The sequence below is a fragment of the Hypomesus nipponensis genome, chromosome 6 (assembly GCF_054491055.1).
Source record: "Hypomesus nipponensis isolate SF chromosome 6, ASM5449105v1, whole genome shotgun sequence".
NCBI lineage: Eukaryota > Metazoa > Chordata > Actinopteri > Osmeriformes > Osmeridae > Hypomesus > Hypomesus nipponensis.
The window spans coordinates 7,654,660-7,673,745 of NC_140366.1; the positions used below are offsets into that span (position 1 = coordinate 7,654,660).

The 19,086-nt window shown below is 46.3% G+C and overlaps 1 protein-coding gene across 4 annotated transcripts in view; it reads left to right on the plus strand.

Moving 5' to 3' along the window:
* The first annotated feature begins 1,699 nt into the window (after nucleotides 1–1,699).
* The window catches only part of cdc42bpb (CDC42 binding protein kinase beta (DMPK-like)), a 56,641-nt gene continuing 39,254 nt past the window's right edge, over nucleotides 1,700–19,086 (plus strand). For all 4 annotated transcript variants that reach the window (XM_084699630.1, XM_084699632.1, XM_084699631.1 and 1 more), the window contains exons 1-2: nucleotides 1,700–2,506; nucleotides 14,375–14,466. In XM_084699630.1, coding sequence (XP_084555756.1) covers nucleotides 2,332–2,506; nucleotides 14,375–14,466 — 267 coding nt within the window. In that variant the 5' untranslated portion in view covers nucleotides 1,700–2,331. The remainder of the gene's footprint in view (nucleotides 2,507–14,374; nucleotides 14,467–19,086) is intronic.

The following is a 19,086-nucleotide window of genomic DNA, read 5'->3' on the forward strand; positions in this document are numbered from 1 at the left end:
GTCAGGGTCTCCCCTCCCCTCCCTGTCATTGCAGGAATGTCTGGCGAGCAGGCAGGAAGTTCCTGCAGCACTGGTGGAACCTCACCTCCCTCAGTCCAGGCCAAGTTCCATTTCCAATGGCTGCCTTGTGACCTTGTTAGGTCTACGAGTCTCTGACTCATGGTGACTCCCCACGTAATTCATGAAATATAACTCGGCAGCCTAAGTGAGAACAGTGAGACCTAAAATAGTCTAGCAACAAACAATCTGGGATCGCAGGGAGTGAATGAGGATGCAAGGTGAAGGGAGGATGTGTTTTTTTAGAATGGAACCCTGCCCAGTCCTTCTGTTTTCATGTTGCAAGCCGTGACTGAATGCCATTCCCAACAAGAATTTGTAGCCTAAGGATGGGTTGTGTTGTACAGGTTGGTGTGGGTACTATGTGCCAATCCCAAAGCAAAATGAGAACACATTTAGAGATATACTCAAATAATAAAAGAATCTCGATCCATTTGGTCCACATTTCACACATGATCACATTACAAATGTAGGACTCAAAAACATTTACAACAACCCTTTCATCTAAAAAACCTTTACTTCTATTTGTTGTACTTTAATGTCCATATAGCACACAATAAGTCCAGTGGTCCTATGGACACATCTGTATGGTTGGGTATACATTGTTTGTATGTGATGTGTGCTTTAGTATGCGTGTGTGTGTGTGTGTCCATGGAGGTCAGGGCTGGTTGGCTGTAACTTATCCTTGTGGGTTAAGAGCAGCTAAGGCCTACTAGAAAACTGCAATGAGCTCAGCCCCTCGGCCACAGCTGCCCAGGATATCCTGTCTGTGCCCTCCCCTGCCCTCGCTGAGAGGAGCACAAACGCAGACGAAACGAGTGCACTCCTATCAGAGCGTGCATGGCATTTCCTTTAGACACAATGGCCTGACAAAGTGGGCATTTCGTCCCATACTTTCTTCTATGAACATAGAATATACCTCCAACTAAATCATGAGTTTATGGGCGCATGCTAGGTACAGCACACTGCACCATGATCAAACCCTAACGTCGTCATGCTTTTGTTATGCAACTGCCATTTTACCATATGGATCAAATATTCTAGCGGAATAAATTGTCGGGCATTCTCCTCTAAACTTACTTCAACTTTCACAGTAAAAACTGTACCATGAGAGTAAAGAACTGTCTCAGTATAATACTGTGTTGTAGCTTAATGAGACAATGATGCAGGCACTGTGATTGTAGAGGTGGCATTGTCTTGAAGCCAAACCCTAACACTAGGGATTGATTAAAAGGTGTTAGTGTTAATTCATCATTTTGGAATGATTGGCTTAGAGATAACTCAACATTGCAAAATAATTAAACAGGCTTTAGAGGGTAGTCCATTCATGGGGCATGTTAGTGAAAGTCCTCAAAAATGTTGTGAACAATGGGTTTTCCATGCATAGTTTACACATACTGGTCTGTAGTGCTACAGACCTGTTGTGCTGGCAACAATACCAGTAAAGTGCTTTAACGACCAAGCTTAGAGTACAGGTAAAAACATGTGGACAGCAATAAGTCAAATACATAGGAACGGTAATGGTAAAGTGATACCACTGCCTGTGTGCTGGTGAGGTCAGTGCCAGTTGCTCCCAGTGTCTGTCAATCATCAAATGACGTCACCTTTCCATACAGTTTCCGGTGTGGGTAGGCGGGCGCTCCATAGTCTCCGGTCTGGATTCTTTGCAAGCTAGGGAGAGACAAGGCTGGACACGAATTCAGCCATATTCTACTTCGTACCGAGCCACACCGGCTACCACTGTGGAGCCTAGCAAGAAAAAGGGATTCACATTAGAAAAGACAGCCACTCCCTAAATTTGTGGACATAACTCTTCTTTGAGGAGCGCTGAATTCCATTTATTTGGCATGCGATCGAGTTGATAATCCGAACGAGAGAATGGACGACCGCCGGTCAATCTGAGTGAGATTCGACGGGGGGAAAGCCCGAGATCCCATTTTCTGAGTGGAAAGTACAGATTTATCAGGATTATAGCAAATGGGACCAACAAGGCCTCGAGTCGGATAGATTTTAACATCGTGGCAATTCATAAAAACAATTCGCAACTGTGATACGTGATTATAAAAAATGTCGTGCTTATTTTTTTAGCTGGCTAGGCTAGCCTAGCTACACGGCTAGCTAGCAAGTTGGGAGCAGAGCTCCGCATTGGTCAAATAAATACTTTTTGGGGTGAGCTTTAAGAAGGCTAGGTTGCGTTCTTCTCCTATAGCTACCGATTCGGTGGAGCTATTCTTTGGCGGAGGGAGTGGTAGCTATCCGTCTAATTAATAGAAAATGTCAGCGAAGGTGCGCCTGAAGAAGTTGGAGCAGTTGCTCTTGGACGGGACCCAAAAGAATGCAAGTTCACTGAGCGTCGAGACGCTTCTGGATATATTGATATGCTTGTACAACGAATGCAGCAACTCTCCTTTGAAACGGGAGAAGCATGTGACAGATTTTCTGGAATGGGGTAAGTGAGATTTGATCAACACTCCAGACTGTGACATGGTCCGTGTTCTCTCAGCTAACTGCATTGTGCAAATTCTGCTGGCAGAAGTGCAGCCTACCATATGCTTGCTAGGTTGCAATATCGTTTGCTTGTGTCTTGAGAGACAGTAGGCACATAACGTGCAAACAAGGAAACGACAATAACTATTCCGTCTCAGCCCATGAAGTTAACACCATGTTAAAAGTGAACTGGTGTTTTTTGTTGCATAAAACACGTCATGGGGCCCACATTTTCTGTAACTTCAAACCGTTTTGTCCCATTAAAATGACTCATGAAATCCAGTGTTTCCTGAATTGTGCCCTTGTTAATGTTCTCACAGAGGTGAATGTACTGTATTATTGGACTGCTTATCTGTTGTGACTCAGTCTGTGTACTCAGACTACAAACAAAGTACACTCAAAAGGTTTGTTTGGAATCGGTTGCAAAATTCCACCATTCTGCCTGGGTTCATTTACATTATAGATGTGGAAGCAGTTATATAAATGTTATCGTCTTCCCAAGACCAGTAGACCTCCAATGTAATGCCTGAAGTATGCTCCAAGGCAGGTGACCGACAAGCAGACCCCCTAAGTTTAGTATAGCTTCCAAGTTACGATTTGTAAATACACACCATAGCCTTCTCACTCCTACCTCCTCCCTGCTGAGAGGTGGGCTATACCCCATTTTCAAACTGGCCTCGAGCCACAGTCACCCAACACAATGAGAGGATTCTCCTCCCGGGGCGTTTCATTGACGTCAGTAATGAGATTACACCCCAGTGTGTCTGCTTCCGAAAAGAGCGACGCTGTCCTCAACAGTCCTGTCGTCAGCAGGTGCCGTAAGTTGGTTTTGACTGCATCAGTCTTGTACAACGCCCCTTCTTCGAGTCAACTGTCAAAGGCATCCTCCAGCAGTCTGAGCCCTCCTGGCCTTTAGAGTGTAATCTATTTACTGAAGACATGACTGATGTGGATGTCCCCTTTTGGAACTCATCCAGGGGTGTAAAGTGAGGCAATGGATGAGCTAGACTCCATCGTGGATGCAGACAAGCAGGCATGCCATGCAAGATGCGCATCTCAGTGATCCTGGTCTGGGCAACTCTGAGACAGGTCATTCGAGATGGACTAACAATAATCCCCTCCGGCCAAAATGAGTTTATTGTCTAACCGTGAGGCCAAGCGAGATGGCGTCCTTTTTCTGAGTCATGCTTCCGGAATAGGTGGGAGTGTTCTCACCCTACCCCTTTTACACTACCGTGATAAGATAAGATGTGACCCATTGTGATGTAATGAGAGGTGATACACTTAACACCCACTACAGGCGATAGATGAGAGCGCTTGCCAATTAAAGTCCAGCTCCCTGAAGAACAGCCATGTGAATTGTCTTTGAGTTATTGCCGACAAGCGTATCAATCGCACCTCATTGTACCAGTGCAGTTCAGCCCACCACAGCAGAGCTGTTATGACAGTCTCTACTGCACGTATTCATTCGCAATACACATCCTGATTCTCTACGAACCTGAAACTATAAGAAATAGCAGAATGTTGCTGGATGATCTCGGTAATATATTTTCATTCGTTGAGCCCTTGAGTAGGCTTCTTAGGGGTTATGGTTCCGAGATAAAGTATCTTGGATGCATTTCTTTTACTGGCTTTTGTATGTCAATGGCATTATTACATTGATATGCTTGAAGTGTTCCTGTTCCATTACCCAGCGAGGACCCAGATTCTGGTGCACCCAAGGAGCATAGTTAAGTGAACTAGCTGCCAAAGTCAGTGGGGGAAGAAGGCTGGCATGCAGGTGTTTATGCCTCACTGCCACCCAGTTCAGACAAGATCATGGTGGTTGTGGCCAGCTCCACGGTGGATTAGTAGAATGGTCTCGTATTAGCGCAGTGGTAAGTATTGGAGTAGAATTCAGCTCAGATTTGATTTTGTCCTCTCAGAGCAAGCTTGGCCCCCCAACCCCCACCACTACCTTGTTCCATTAATGCCACGCCGCACGCTTGTGCCACCATATAGCCTGAGTAAACCGGGACAAGGTCATGGTCTATGTGGACTAGGAGATTAAGCCAGTACCATAGCACGATCTGCATGTCAGATTTCACTTTATGGGCTAGCCAGCATCAAGAGGAGAGAGAGAGAGAGAGAGAGAGAGAGAGGGGGGGGGGGGTGGCGTCTGGTCTTATTCTACTCCATACGTTCAAATCTAAGTGTTAAACATTGTTGCAATGGTAAACAAGATTAGCCACGCCTACGCAGGAGCACTGAGCTTCGACTAACTCCCTGCATCCCGGCATTCTGCTGGTGTTCACATGAAACAAACCCGTAATAACCTCTGACTGAAGCACAGTCTAGCTTGTTGAACCACTGGCGCACACTGACCTCGCTAAAAGCAAGAGAAAAGCAGACCCGAGCTTCAGCCCCGCCTGAGAAACGGGACAGCGTCTTTATTGACCTGTGTCGATCTTTTGGAGTGGCTCTAGCTTATCTTTACCAGTTTTAAACAGAAAACCACTTCACAAGTCACTTGTCACATGCGTCTTTCGCCACACAGGAGAACTTGAAAGGCATAGATAACCTGCAAGAACGTTTTCCGCTTAAAGCCATGACAGCATTGTCATTCAGACAAGGCCTTTCCCGTGTGTATTATGCCCAGTCACTCTTTGAGGCAGAACTGAACCATCAATGGTCATTATTCTAATGAATACACAGTGTTGACAGGAAGCCTTCTCCGATGTAAATGATACAAACTAAAGCTACAATGCTCATTTAAGGACCGTGGATTAGGCCTGAAGTGTGCCTCTGCATAACGAGTTACTGAAATAACATAACAACCAATCAACCAAGGAATCGGACACATTAGCATGAATGTGCTTTTAAGAGCCACGCTTCCTGAGGAAGGCTGAGTGCAGCGTATAAGCTGCTTCACGATAAAGAAATGCACCGAATGGGAGTAGGCAATATGTGTGGAATGTCCTCTTTCGCCTGTGTGTTGTCGACAACTCCCATTTGGCCAAATGGCTCGGTGTGTTTATTGCATGAGGCATAGACGCACTCTCACAGGGCCAACCCAGCTCAAAGCACATACCTCCCAGCAGCGCCGTTGCATCACCTGCTTAAAGCCCTCTCTCCATGGGCAGGGATAACAGAAACAGGACAGGGCTTGTCAGGATGTAGGAATGCCTCTCAGAATGGACGATGTTCAAGCGCCAAACTCCCATTGATGCGGCTGAACAAGGGGAGTGATGTTGTCGGAACAAAGGGAGTGTTTGCAAAGGGATTCCTCTTGTCTTTCATTCTTGCCCTAACGCTCTGTCATGATCAACAGAGTGAGCCATCAGGAGAGATTGAAAGGCGCGTTCTTTGGGAGTTAAAGTCCGTTTTTTAAGTTGATGGTCAAGGGAAAGCCTCCTGACTGGAAGCGATGGCATGACCAAAGAGAATTCCACTCATTCCTGCTAATATCCTCCCCCAACACCAGGCATGTGTGGGCGTTCACCCCTCCCCCCCTCCTCCCCTCCTCAGCTCCCAGGCGCTAGGCCGCAGGCATGACACAGATTAGCCGTTTGGCTCCCAAGCGTTTGCCTCAAAGCCTTCCTAGCAGGCACGAGGCCTCCACAGTGGAAAATGGCTCAGTATTAACATCCCCACAAGCCTGGATGGGAGATGTAGTTCTGTTCAGACTGCAGGGCCCCTGTTGCCAGGTGATAAGGGTGGGACGATGGGGCCTTGCTCAAGGTCACCGCGTGCCACACGGATTTGGATCTGTCACACCCCGGCGCTTCCAGAGACATTCATTACCAGCATTTGGTCTGGCCTCTCAGCTGTTCGACTGGCCCTGTGAGATCATTCCTGTAGCAGCAGCAGCAGGGAATGGCTGAATGAACAGTGTTTTGGCACTCTCTGTTGGAATGTCACAGCAGTGTGGTGTGGGCACAGGTTTCACAGAAACTCACATCAATAGAGGGCTTTGCACCTTCTTACCAGTGGTCTTTCATCAAATCCCGGAATTAATGGCAAAGTACCATGGAGAGAAAAATATCTGATACAGCATTTTTGTTAAAAAGATTCTGCCCTCCAAGCAGTATTAAAGAGATTTAAGAGCAAATAGATTTAAACATGCAAAACAAGCTCTGATCTGACCCTGGCAGAAAACCTAGCTGTCATCAAAAGTTTAAGTAAGTAAACAAAAGTAGTAAACGTAGCCTACCCAATCTTGTTTTGCTTTGTCAAGAAGATGGTGGTTTCTCCATCAGCTGGTCGATTCACCATTCATTTTCTGTAATCTGAATTTGGCATCTTTGGCACCCTAAACCATAGCATATTTCTAAAGTTATGGATGAGGGAGATACTATCTTGCTTGACACCCATGCATAGCTTGTAACGAAAGCTCTGTCTTAGTAATGCCATGCTGAGGAGCCATTGTAACTGAGCTGCTTGTTTAAAGCACTCAGGTGTACATTTACAAAGCACTTTCATTCTTGAAGGCTTTGTCATCATGGACTTCCTGCCCACAGGAAAGAGTTAAATGAATTTCACTTGGGCTAGATGGTTTAGGAAACACCCTTGCTTATTGGGGTGAAAATGGACCACTCTTTGGAACATTCTATGGACACCAAAACCCCTCTGCAACACATCACCAATGGGACAAATGGGTGATTCCTGTGACCTGCAACCCACCACATATTACCCCTATCCGGCACCCTACAGTCCCTGTCTTGGATAACGGGACACCTATAGGCAATCTTCTGTCTGTGGAGCTGGTGGAACATTCCGCGGTGAGTTAACCTTGGTCTCATCAGAGGTTTTTCTGACACGCTACTCTCTCAACCACAAAAGAAGGAAGTGTGAATTCAGCTCTGAAGCTGTGGGATCTGTGGTTTCTAATGAGTCCGAGGTGAAGAAGTTGTACAGTAGGCCGTTCCAGAGCTGTGGCCCATGTGAAGATCTGCTGTATAAGGCGCAGTTCACAGTTGTGGTTAACAGTTACTGTTGACCCATCAGAATGTCTAATGTTTGTGGGCTTTATAGTCATAAACTTCCCCCAAGCCTAATTTATCCTCTTGCAGTATACTCATGGGAAGTTCAAGTCAAAGAGAACTCCCCACCAAGTCATCCTAGCCTGCAGCACGTCACAAGTTTCTCTCCGTCTTAATGTCTGTGGGGAGGAAGTGGGTTAATATAGGTTTAAAGTCATGTCAGGTAAGAGATTGTGGGTTACATGGCCTACGTCACCCTTAGCCTTGGTGTCGAGAGGGATGAAGCCCTGAAGGTCATGACCACAATTCATGGCTGGATATGTATTTTAAAATCAGATGAAAGTTGAAAACCAGGCCAGGCTCAGCAGCAATGGCAACGGCGTAGCATGTTTGTATGGTCACAGAAAACGACATGTAGACGTAGGGACATGCAGATCGAGACAGTCGTGCTGGGTGTCCATCCTGATCACTACAGCTTTACCTTCCGTGACACTCTACCTGCATTCTGAACCCTGGACTTGGATTTGCTCCAGTAAGACACACCCTGCGGCGCCCTCATCCTCAAGGTAGTAAGCCTGGTCACCAAGCCCAGTGAGCGACATGCCCAGCATGGTGCAAGGCTTGTCCTGAGGTAAATGGCTGGTTCTGTGGGGGGCAGGGGGGGAGGGGGTGGGGGTGGTGGAGGTGGCAGCTGGTGCAGGATAGCAGATTAACCCTGGGCGGAGCCCTGATGCTTTTACCTCCTGCTACCATCCAGCTCCCCCCCCCCCCCCCCCCCCCCTCTCAGCTAAGCACACTCGAGGCCCTGCTCCCGGCATGTCCATCTCAATCTGACTGGCTCGTCAATGTTTAATTAGCCCATTTTGTGTCTGTCAGAATGGTTGATTGAGAAGGCTTTGTGTGTTCTTTATTGCACACCAAGAAAGCGAGTGTGAATGCACTAAAATGGGCGTGTGATGCGTACAAGGTTTTAATGAGTGACAGAATTCTGATCAAGGGGATGATCTTATCGCCATTACAGGAGTATTTTGTCTGTTGTTTGTTACTTAAATCTCAGGTTTGTTTAATTGCGAGTTTTAGGAATTATGGTTTTGGGATCATAATCCTTTCAATAATGCATACATAGCCTAGAATTTTTTTTGTTTCCATTTCTTATAGATAAATTACACATTTACTTATGATCAGGTCATTAATCAAGGCATCATATAAATATTTTGTATAGCATTTGTGTCCTTTCATAGCTGTTGGAAGAGCACAAGGCTTGATTCAAGGGAATGTTTAAATAGCTGTTGAACTGTCAACCAGTTTGTAACATGATACCTATCTGGGGTGTGACCCTGAAAAAGACATTCCCCGGCTTCCTACATGCTCAAGGGAGAGAGTGTCAGGCTTTCAGAAACTGCCACAGGGAGGGGCACACCTCGAACTGAAATGGCCCTTTTGCTGGATCCACCTCAAGTGTATTAGTCTCTTATGTAAACTGGGCGCGGACTCCTTCTCAAGATGGGAGGACAAACTGCAGAGGAAGGTGTTGGCATCAGGTGATCACCCTCAACCCATTGTTTGTCTAGCTGCGGCTCGACATGTACTCTCCCTGCTAAGTGTCACCAGGCGAGGTTAACCGGCCATGGCCACTACAGTTAAGTAGTTGCCTTTTAGTAGGCATTTTGAGTACACCCAATACCTGCCCCCGAGGCAAGGTCCTTCTTTCGGTCCTGCTTTGAGACCGTAGCCTGGGAATGTTTGTGTGGCTCCGTGTGCACCCGCCACGATGTTGCCCAGATTCCAAGAATGATTGAAGCCGAGATGTCATGGCTATGCTATGTTCTCCCAGAACAAATCCATCTCATAAACTTCAAAATATATAGGAGGCCTCTGCCTAACCTAAATACTTCTTGTACCATAGTTCCTAAGATAATAAGGTAATGGTAACTTAAGATTGACTCTGCATGAGACGTTAAATGTACATGTTCTTTGTGGACCCTGACACTACTAGCAAGCAATGTTATCTCAGACCTGGCCAAAGCACACACAGTGGCAGAGCTACTATTTGAAGTTCATAGTTGTACTTGGCCCAGAAGTGTTACTTACAGAGCAGGATAGTGCCGTTACCATCTCTCCCCTGGATGGATCCGAATACTCAAAGAACACTTAGTACGAACACCGACAAATGCAAAGACATTTGATGAAAAAGGGTGCTGTTATTAGGCACCAAAAAATTCTGTAGTTATCGAAAAGAGAATCTTTTTTGAGGAATAGGATAGGGGCAGGCTGTTCTCCCAGCACCTGAAATCATAACCTTGCTGCTGTTCTAGCACGTATTTTCCTGAACACCCACTTATTCCTGGTTTGTGAATGTAAAGCTGCCCCGCATCACCTCAAGTTCACCTGGGTCAGAGTTCCAGGTCTGTCCTGCCCGGTGCCCCATACTGTCTCAGCCCAGCTCCTTCCTCATCATTGCTGCCTGTCAGTCATCCCCAAAGCATTTCTCTGCATGCCCAGCAGGACATCAGATACCCTGCCAATCAAGCAGACATGCTGGAAATCCTAATGGAATTTCAGTGTGGCTGCCAACTTAAAAAGAATCCGTTATGCATCACTTGGCTTAGGTTGAATTTCACAGGCTCCATATAGACTAGTCTTCGTTGTTGGGGTCCCCGCCCCGGTTTATTAGTCTGTTGATTAATTTGCCAGGAAATCCAGGCTGAAGGAAATCATGAAGGAAAACGGCCTTTAAAATGTGAACCAAGTTGGCCTAGATAATGGTGCCTGCCAAACAAACAGTTTATATAAATAAAAGATGAACTGTGTATTTGAGAATGAAGAAGCCACTAGAGCAGGGTCCTAATGTCTGGTGTGTTCACTGTGATATATGTCTACCATCATATAAGTCAGTGCAGATTGTAAATAATATAGGGGTAGCTTGGCTTGTGTAAACAGTCCATTCTTTTATCCTGTTGAACAAGTTCTATAAGCAAAATATGCAGAGCACTTTTAATTTGCCTTTAGACTGCAGAGTAGAGAAGTGATTGACAGTGAGACAAAAGTAAGTATGGCAGGGGAAATAAACTTCATGACACACAACTTTACTTAAATAAAGACTTATGTCCCTAAGCCCTCTCTGGGTCTTCCACTGAAAGTCTGGACTTTTCAACAATCAAATCAAATGTATTTGTAATAGCCCTTTTTACACGCAAGCATGTCACAGAGGGCTTCACATACGCTCATAGAACTGCCCCTCAACCAACCTAAACCCTCAAGCAATTCATTCCTCTCCCTTCCATCCTTCCTCCACCCTCTTCAACAGAACGCCAATACCAACACTGTCCTGACTTGGCCCTTAGTAGTGATCCAAATGCACAACAGGGTCAAAAACATTGTCCCGGGCCCAAGCCAACAATGTTGCCCTCCTTCTCCATCATTACTGACCCAACGTGGACAGAAGAACAGTGCTAGCAGTGTTACCACAAGACCAACAACTACTGCCGTTTCCCTCCAGCTAGCGCAGGACAAAAGAAGCCTTCTCGTCCACTCTTGGTCCCAAATATTCGGTTAGTTATGAATTACAGTTTGAGTCCAAAGCCACTGTGTTTGAGCTGGGCGGGGGGGGGGGGGGGGGTTGAAACTGGAAATGGCCACTGCAAACAGTGAGGCCTATTCTCTCTTCTCTCTTCTGTGGTTGCTCGCCCAGTGTCTGTCGAGTAGTGTCCGCCCTGAGCCTCGGGGGAAACGGCTGTTTCTCAAGACGTATTTATATCTGAGTGATTCACAGAGAAGTGTTGTTGTATCCCTGCCACCCACTGTGCCTGTGTTGGGGAGTGTGTGCCACTGGTCTCTGCCCACTGCTATAGAGCTGTGCAGAGCTAAGCAAGATACGCGAGTTGCCGTACTTCTTGAGGACATACATTTGATGGATTCTTGTTAGGATTTGAACAAAGAACCAGCACTTTATAGCAAGTAGTGTTAGTTTGCCACCTACTATGTTTGTGAAGAGGAATAAAGATGACCCCTCTAAAAGAACCAATGGGATTCAGGGGGTAATAAATGAACTATTATGATCTCCCTAGATGAGATGGTTCTATATCAGGTCTATCCTCACAATGGTATCTGTCAGAGGACCCATATCTTGATAACGATTTTGATTGGGCGTGAACAGTCCAGTCTGTATTGAGGGGCAACAGCACGTGGACAGGAGCTAGTCTTGAGTATTTTCTTCCCTGTAAATTTGCGTTGACATGAATGCATCCATTTAGGCTCATCTATTTCATTTAAAGACAATGGTTTCTCTTGCCACCAACATAAACAGCTGATGCCTCTGTCATGGCGATGTCCCCTTCTCCAAGTGGCACTGGGTCCTGTGCCAAGCAGGATGCCTTTAGGCATGTAACCGAGCCAAAAGCAGCTGTCAGAACAGCAGGCCTCCCTCCTCTATCCCATTTGGCAGATGTAGTTGCCAAAGTAAGTCGCTCACCCAATGAATACTGAATGCCGTGGGGGGACGCCCAGAACCACTCACTAGCTACTTGGGGCGACGGAAGACATTTCCTGGAAGGGCTTTCTGTCTCTGGTTAATTTGCAAACGTACGGCTAAGTATTCAACGTGCAGGTAAGGAAAAGCTATCGATATTGGTTTTTTTAGACAACCTTCGACCACAAAGTGGCTAGATGCGCTCCAATGATGACACTCCAATTCTTGATTTTGTCTCAGAAGCTAGGGCTGTCCTCATTGACATTATGTCTACCTTTTCCAGGGGTCCCTTGAGAAGCCAGACACACAGGCCTGGGTTTGTACAGGCTTGTGTGTGGGACATCATGTGATCAATAAGTGGGAGCAGAGCTCGCAAGCACAACAGTCCTGCAAAAAGACACACTGATATGTTTCCAGACAAAAGCCACCCCAGCTGGTGTTCCAGTTTTGTCGCATAATCATTCAGATTGCCAGCGATGGGAGTTCATTGTAATTGGGAGGACGGGGCTTGCGTGAATTACAGAAAATGTCACGTTATTTAGGCTGAGAGGATTATCAGATTATACATATGAATCCTCCCGACACATACTCTCTCTTCATACAGAATATTCAAGGCTGGCCTTTGTCTTCAGTGGGGATGCGTGTCGAGGCTTTATACCAAAGAAGGCTCCTCTATATTGGGGCGTCCTAATGCGAAGGTGAAGACACCAGTATCTGATTCGTATTGATATTTAGTTTGCATTGTTTGATTGCTGAAGTGCTCTGACTTCTTTCCTCAGCTCCCATAGTGAGTATGTCTACATTTACATTTATGCATTTAGCAGACGCTTTTATCCAAAGCAACTTCCAAGAGAGAGCTTTACAAAAGAGCATAGGTCACTGATCATAACGAGGTAGTCCCAAACATTGCAAGACCCAAAACATGTCTAAGGATATTTCTTTTTGAACACCTATTCCTGCTTCTCCTCCTATTGATTCATCCCTGTCACTCCTTCTGCAATGGTGAGACTAGTCTGCTGATGCCATTTTAGGAGACGGAGAGACACATTTATTTTCACATTTGTTACATAAATGTAATTGACTTTTTTTTTTTTTTTGTCACAACAAGACGAAACCATCTCCGTTAGTGTTACATGACCAAACTCTGTGTTTGGCTTGATCCCTGGGTGGTCATTGGTCAGCAGGTATCTGCTTTGTGTCATGGCGACACTTAACGACTTGCTCACTCTTAATGGGCGGAGGACATCCTCACCACCTCGTATGGTGTTGAACGATACAGTGCTGTGAAACTCAATGGAACAGTAAGCACAGTAATGTGATTTTATTGAGCACGTGACACAAACAACGCTGTAATTCTACCAGACAGATCTTGAGCAGCCGTTTGAAAGATCCATTCTTCCAAACGTTCGCGGTGTCGCGCACTACACATCACGTGAGTGTCATACATGTGTACCCAGGCCTTTGTGGGCCCCATTCTGGACTCGTAAACCCGTCAAGTTTTCTGTTTGGCTCCTGTGAAGGATCTGCTTGGTCAAAGAGCAGCTGATGCACATACGCACACACGCACACACACACACACACACACCCCTACAGAAGGAACACACATCTCCCTTGTCTGTTCTGAACAGAGGCAGCCGAGGGGCAGGTTGGCCCGTGTGTTTAAACTAAAAGCCTTGGGGAGTGATAAACGTCTCTTCACGCACAAGAGAGCGGGAAGCCGACAAGTCTGCATGTCCTCAAAAGGCGAGGAGCTCAGCTCTCCACTCACACGCTCGCACGCACGCTCACGCACACACCGGCCACGGTTGGGTCCGAGCCAGTGCCTCCCCCCAGCCCCCCTGCGGAGCACCGTGAAGCAGGGAGGAGGGGTGGATGGATGGGGTGCCATGCTAACAGTCTATGACTATAATGGCTTGTCTCAAGTGTGAGGAACACGCCACCTCACAATGTTGACGTGAGTTGTCTAAGACCAGAACATTGTGCGTTGTAAAATTTCCAAATAAATGGACTGTAAAAGGGACTAGAATGTTCCCTGAGTGCAAAGATTTTGATCACTTACAGAGCGAATCTAAATGAGCCCCTGCTTGGCCTCATGCACATTTCTTTGTGAATGATTGGCAACTTTTCATTTTGATAGAGGTTTGTTTCCAAAAGAAATGTATGAGGCACATTAACTTTGAAGAGAAATGTTAAACAGCTGTGAATATTTGCCCCTTCAAAGACCTACTTCGTTTTGATTCAATGTTTTGAGAACCTTTTTAAAAGCCGTTGGCTCATATTCGTGTTTCAGGCTTTACCATGTGGGACCAACACTTGACTTAACTCTCAACTTGACCATAAAGTCAAATTCATAACTTTCATTTCTGTATTGACTCAACCGCCGTCCGTTCTGTTTCCACAGTGAAGCCGTTCACCACCACTGTGAAGGAGATGCGTCTTCACAGAGACGACTTCGAGATGCTCAAGGTGATTGGCCGAGGAGCATTCGGAGAGGTGAGTCAACCAGCGATACCTGTGATAAGTAATTTCAGGCTAGTGTTGGGTATAGGCTTAATGACACAGCCAGAATTATTCGGCTCAGTGAAACCTTCCATGTTGAACTTGGTCTTAACCAAATTAATCTATTTTAACAAACATGCTCTCCGTTTGTCATGAAGCGGTCACTGGATGCAAAATAAATAACATCTGAGGTCATTTGATATGCCGTAAAAGGAAACAAAAAGTCGAAAGTTTTCCCCTTTTCACCCTCTCTACTTCATCCAAAAGTTCTTTTTAGGTTTTCTGCCCTCCCCCTCTGTCTCTGAGCTCTTAGTCCCTCTGGGATGTGGCCTGGCAGTGCCGGGCCATTTTGGGGGCCTTGACAAATCAGGGCGTGCATGATAGAACCGTTGTTTGTGAGTGGGACGTGCTGTACATGTCCCCCCCAACAGGACCAGAAGGAAATACATCAGCTAGTGGGGTTTTTTATGGGTGAATTTCTAGAAAAGAGAGCATATTTTGTAGTGGTGGGCATAGATATATATATTTTAATCTAGATTAATCTCACTGTAATCTTGGCGTTAATCTAGATTAAAATGGCTCATTTAAATTCCGCAGAAGGCATTCAGAATATGTATGCTACCCAAATAATGACTAAAAGTAAGTGTTTGAGAACGGGTTTCTCAAGCTAGGTGGCTTATTAGACCAGGGGCTCATCTCCTGTTTCCAAAATGCATCACAAACTGCTTGAGAAAGCTGTTCTACTATGATAATTGGTGATGAAAATGAATTATATTCAATAAGATGTACTTGTGTTTATTACCTGTTTATTAGATTAGTTAGCTTGGCTGATAGAGCTGTGCTGACGGGCTTGCCTCGGTTGCACTCAAACGTAGTAGTTTGACAACGACTCTACGCACTACATCAGTGCTTGGCTCGGCATCTTCCGCATTAGCTAAGGGATGCTTTGCGTTTTGGTGGTATTTTAGACTGGAAGAACTCCTACAGTAAACTAATTCCGCATAGCACAAGGTGCAAACAACCGTAGTCTTGTCGAGGTTTCCATTGGTAAGCTTCTTAAAAATAAATTTTCCCTGAAGCAAACCAGGCGGCTTCATAGCTGCATCCATGTTAGCACGTCACGTTTGATGTGATAATTTCATACACAAGGCATACACACAGGTTAGAAGACTCCCCTACAGTGTAATTGGGCTAGGTATACATCCGCGCTAAAATATCAAGGTAAAAGTCATCATAGCTTGCGTAGTATAGACCCAGCTCCCAACCCAACTTTGAGAATAGATTAACAGCAATATTCTTTTTTATCAATAAGAGTCTCACGTCAACGCAGCATGTTAACGCCGATAACGGCCCACCACTAATATTTTGTCATTTTTATTCTTTCACTTTTCATCTGGATGCCCTTTAACTCCTGCTGTCACATGACTCTAGATTAACCAGCGCCATATAATCCTGATTGCAAGGTTAAAAAACACATGCGTTGTCATGTAAAATCAGCCTGGATTAGAGGGCGAGGCTGTCATTGTCACGGAGGAGATGTATGGCTGAATAATGCATTTTTTAAACAAAGACTGTAAACAACAAGTAACAACTAAAGCCATGACAATGAATTGCCTTCATTTCCATTGAAGCTAAATAACCAATGTGATTCAGACATTTAAAAATGGAATGTGGATGGGCCGTTTCATGTTCAAACAAAACATCACCCAGTGGCCTCATCATGTCAGCTATCATTTTTCTTGCTCCACCTATATAATCTTATGCTTGCACTAAATGACATTCCTTGGCCCTGTAGCTTTTTGAAATCACAGAATGAACCAGCTGAAAAGCCACAACATGACACAAGGTTGTCACATCATTTGAACCGTGGAGCCTCACTTGAATGTCACAATGGTGTTGACCTGCTTTGCTTTCTTAAAGAGGCTCCCATCAACATGATTCAATCGCTCCCCGGCTCAAGCATTACCAGTCATTCTTCCTTACAACTTAGTGATAACGTTGTCACATTGCGCCCGGAGGACAGCCAACCTTAAATAACCTTCCCATCATTAACTGCTTCTGGTCTGATGAGGTGGGTGATGGCTGCCCCACTTAATGAGGCTGCCCCACTTAATGAGGCGTAGCTAATCAATAAGACCCCGGAGTTAATCAATGGCCAACCCATTAGCTTCTCTGGTTCACAGATGGAGGCCGATAACTACCATTGGATGTCAGCCTTGCTGTCAGGCGTGTGTGTGTGTGTGTGACTGTGTGTGTGTGTGTGTGAGAGGTTTAGGTGTTGTGGATAAGAAAACCGGTTGATGAGGTAAAATATCTGACGGATGTGTGGTTTTCAAACACAAACCCACAAACACACAGACGGTGTTGGCAGGCACAGGAAAGAGGTCCAGAGACCAGGCCGAACTTCCAGGAAACACACAGAAAAGGAATACCGTGGCCAAAGAGGAAACTGACAAAAATAGTGTTTCCCTCTGCAGATACTGCGCCGTTTCACACACACACACTCCGCTGGGCAGAGCCCGCTTGCACTGACTCTATGGTTCAGCGATTCTGGCTGTAAGCAAGGATGTGGTTTGTTTGGATTAAGGGGTGCCATCTTAAGGGCGGTGACTCTGCGAAATTCAGGCCGTTCAGCATCATTCACAGGAAAGAATCGCTCTTAGTTTTAATCCAGTTTAGCAAGAGGTGTTTTTTGTTCTTGGTGTTGGTTAACTCAAATTGGGCTCATTTGTCTAACATGTGCTTGTTTGTTTTTCCAACATCCAGAGACACTATTCTTTGCATACGACATTGACGTTTCTTTACTGTACTTCCATAGTGGAGTCTCCCCAGTGTGGTTATGACTGTCGTTCTTTTCAAACCCATATTTTGAGGTAGTTGCTGCTTTGCCTTTCTTTTGCGAGGGTTAGGGTTAAGGCCTCCGTTGCTATTTTGGCGCTGCGCCTCTCGCTCCCTCCTCATGCACAGTTTCCTGTGGACTCCTTGACTGCAGGATGTGTTTCCTGATAAGTGTTGGGCCTGTATTTCCTGTTTATGACCCCCTGTTGTGTCTCTCTCTCTCTTTCTTCATTTCGCTCTCTCATTTACCCCCTATCTTTACTCTTCAATGTTGTCTCTCTTTGTCTCTCTCTCTCTTTGTCTCTCTCTCTCTCTCTTTGTCTCTCTCTCTCTCTCTCTCTCTCTCTCTCTCTCTCTCTCTCTCTCTCTCTCTCTCTCTCTCTCTCTCTCTCTCTCTCTCTCTCTCTATGTCTCTCTGTCTGTCTCTCTCTCTCTCTCTGTCTGTCTCTGTCTGTCTCTCTCTCTGTCTGTCTGTCTCTGTCTGTCTGTCTCTCTCTCTGTCTGTCTCTCTCTCTGTCTGTCTCTCTCTGTCTGTCTCTCTCTGTCTCTCTCTCTCTGTCTCTCTGTCTCACTCTGTTCTATTTCCCTTTTTATCACCCCCTCCCTGTTCAATGTCTGGTGCGAGTGCGAGGGGGAGTGCGAGGGGTTCTAGAGAGACCGGGCCGTGCACCTCGGGACGCTGCCAAACAAATGGTGGCGCTCCCCTCCCTGGACCTTCCTTCCAGTGAAACCCACCCTGTGCGACTTATTAAAACAGGACGCAATGAAAAGATAAAGGTAGAGAGAGACAGGGAGAGAGACAGGGAGAGAGACTGGGATAGAGACGGAGAGAGAGACGGAGAGGAAGACACAGAGAGAGAGACGGAGACAGGGAAACGGGGTCAGGGAGACAGGGAGAGGACAAAGGGGTGAGACCGAAAGTGTGAGAATTCAAGGATTGGAAGGGTGAGACCGGGAGACACTGACTGATCCTTGTTTTGGGAAGCTGATAGCCACACACACACACACACAGATACCCTGAGCCGAGAGAGTGAGTAAAACAGTGGGAGCGTGTGATAAGAGAGGTCGAGGCAGGGAGGTCCAGAAGATACCGTGAATGGTGAGTAAGAGAGCCGAGGTGGCAGACAGCCTCCCCACACGCCGCACAACCCCAGACCCAGCCTCCACACAGCCTGGAACCATGCATGAATATCAGCTCAGAAATCCCAGCAGCAGCCAAGCAGCACAGGCTACCAAACACTACACCCCCCCCCCCCCCTCCAAACCCTACAGACTGCCAGTGGAGCACGCCATGCATAATATCTGTGGTGCCACCACCCGCGTCAATCATTAACTGAGCCAATGGGACGTCAGGAAGCTCTTTGCTCCCACCCCCGTCCCCTGGCCTGTCAGTCATTGACGATCCTTGATAAAAACAGATTGAATGGCTCCGGTCCAAGTGAGAACCATGAAACCAGACCCTGCCTTTCAAAGCTTTCTCTCTCTTCCACCCACCCACCCACCCCCCCCCCCACCCCACCCCAAAGCGCTGCGCACTTTGATACCAAGGTTGCGTTTTTTTTCCCTATGCTGGGGGTTTTTATCTGCAAGTGTGTGTGTGTGTGTGTCGAGGCCAGAGCGAACACGTGACTGGTTCGGCATTTCATGTCAAAGTGCGCCAGTGAGGGACTGGGATATCTGTGTGTCTGGTTCTTGCGCCCTTTTAATGTGTGAGTTTGCGTGTACTTGCTCTCGTGTGTGTGCATATATGCATGCGTGTGTGCGCGTGTGTGTGCG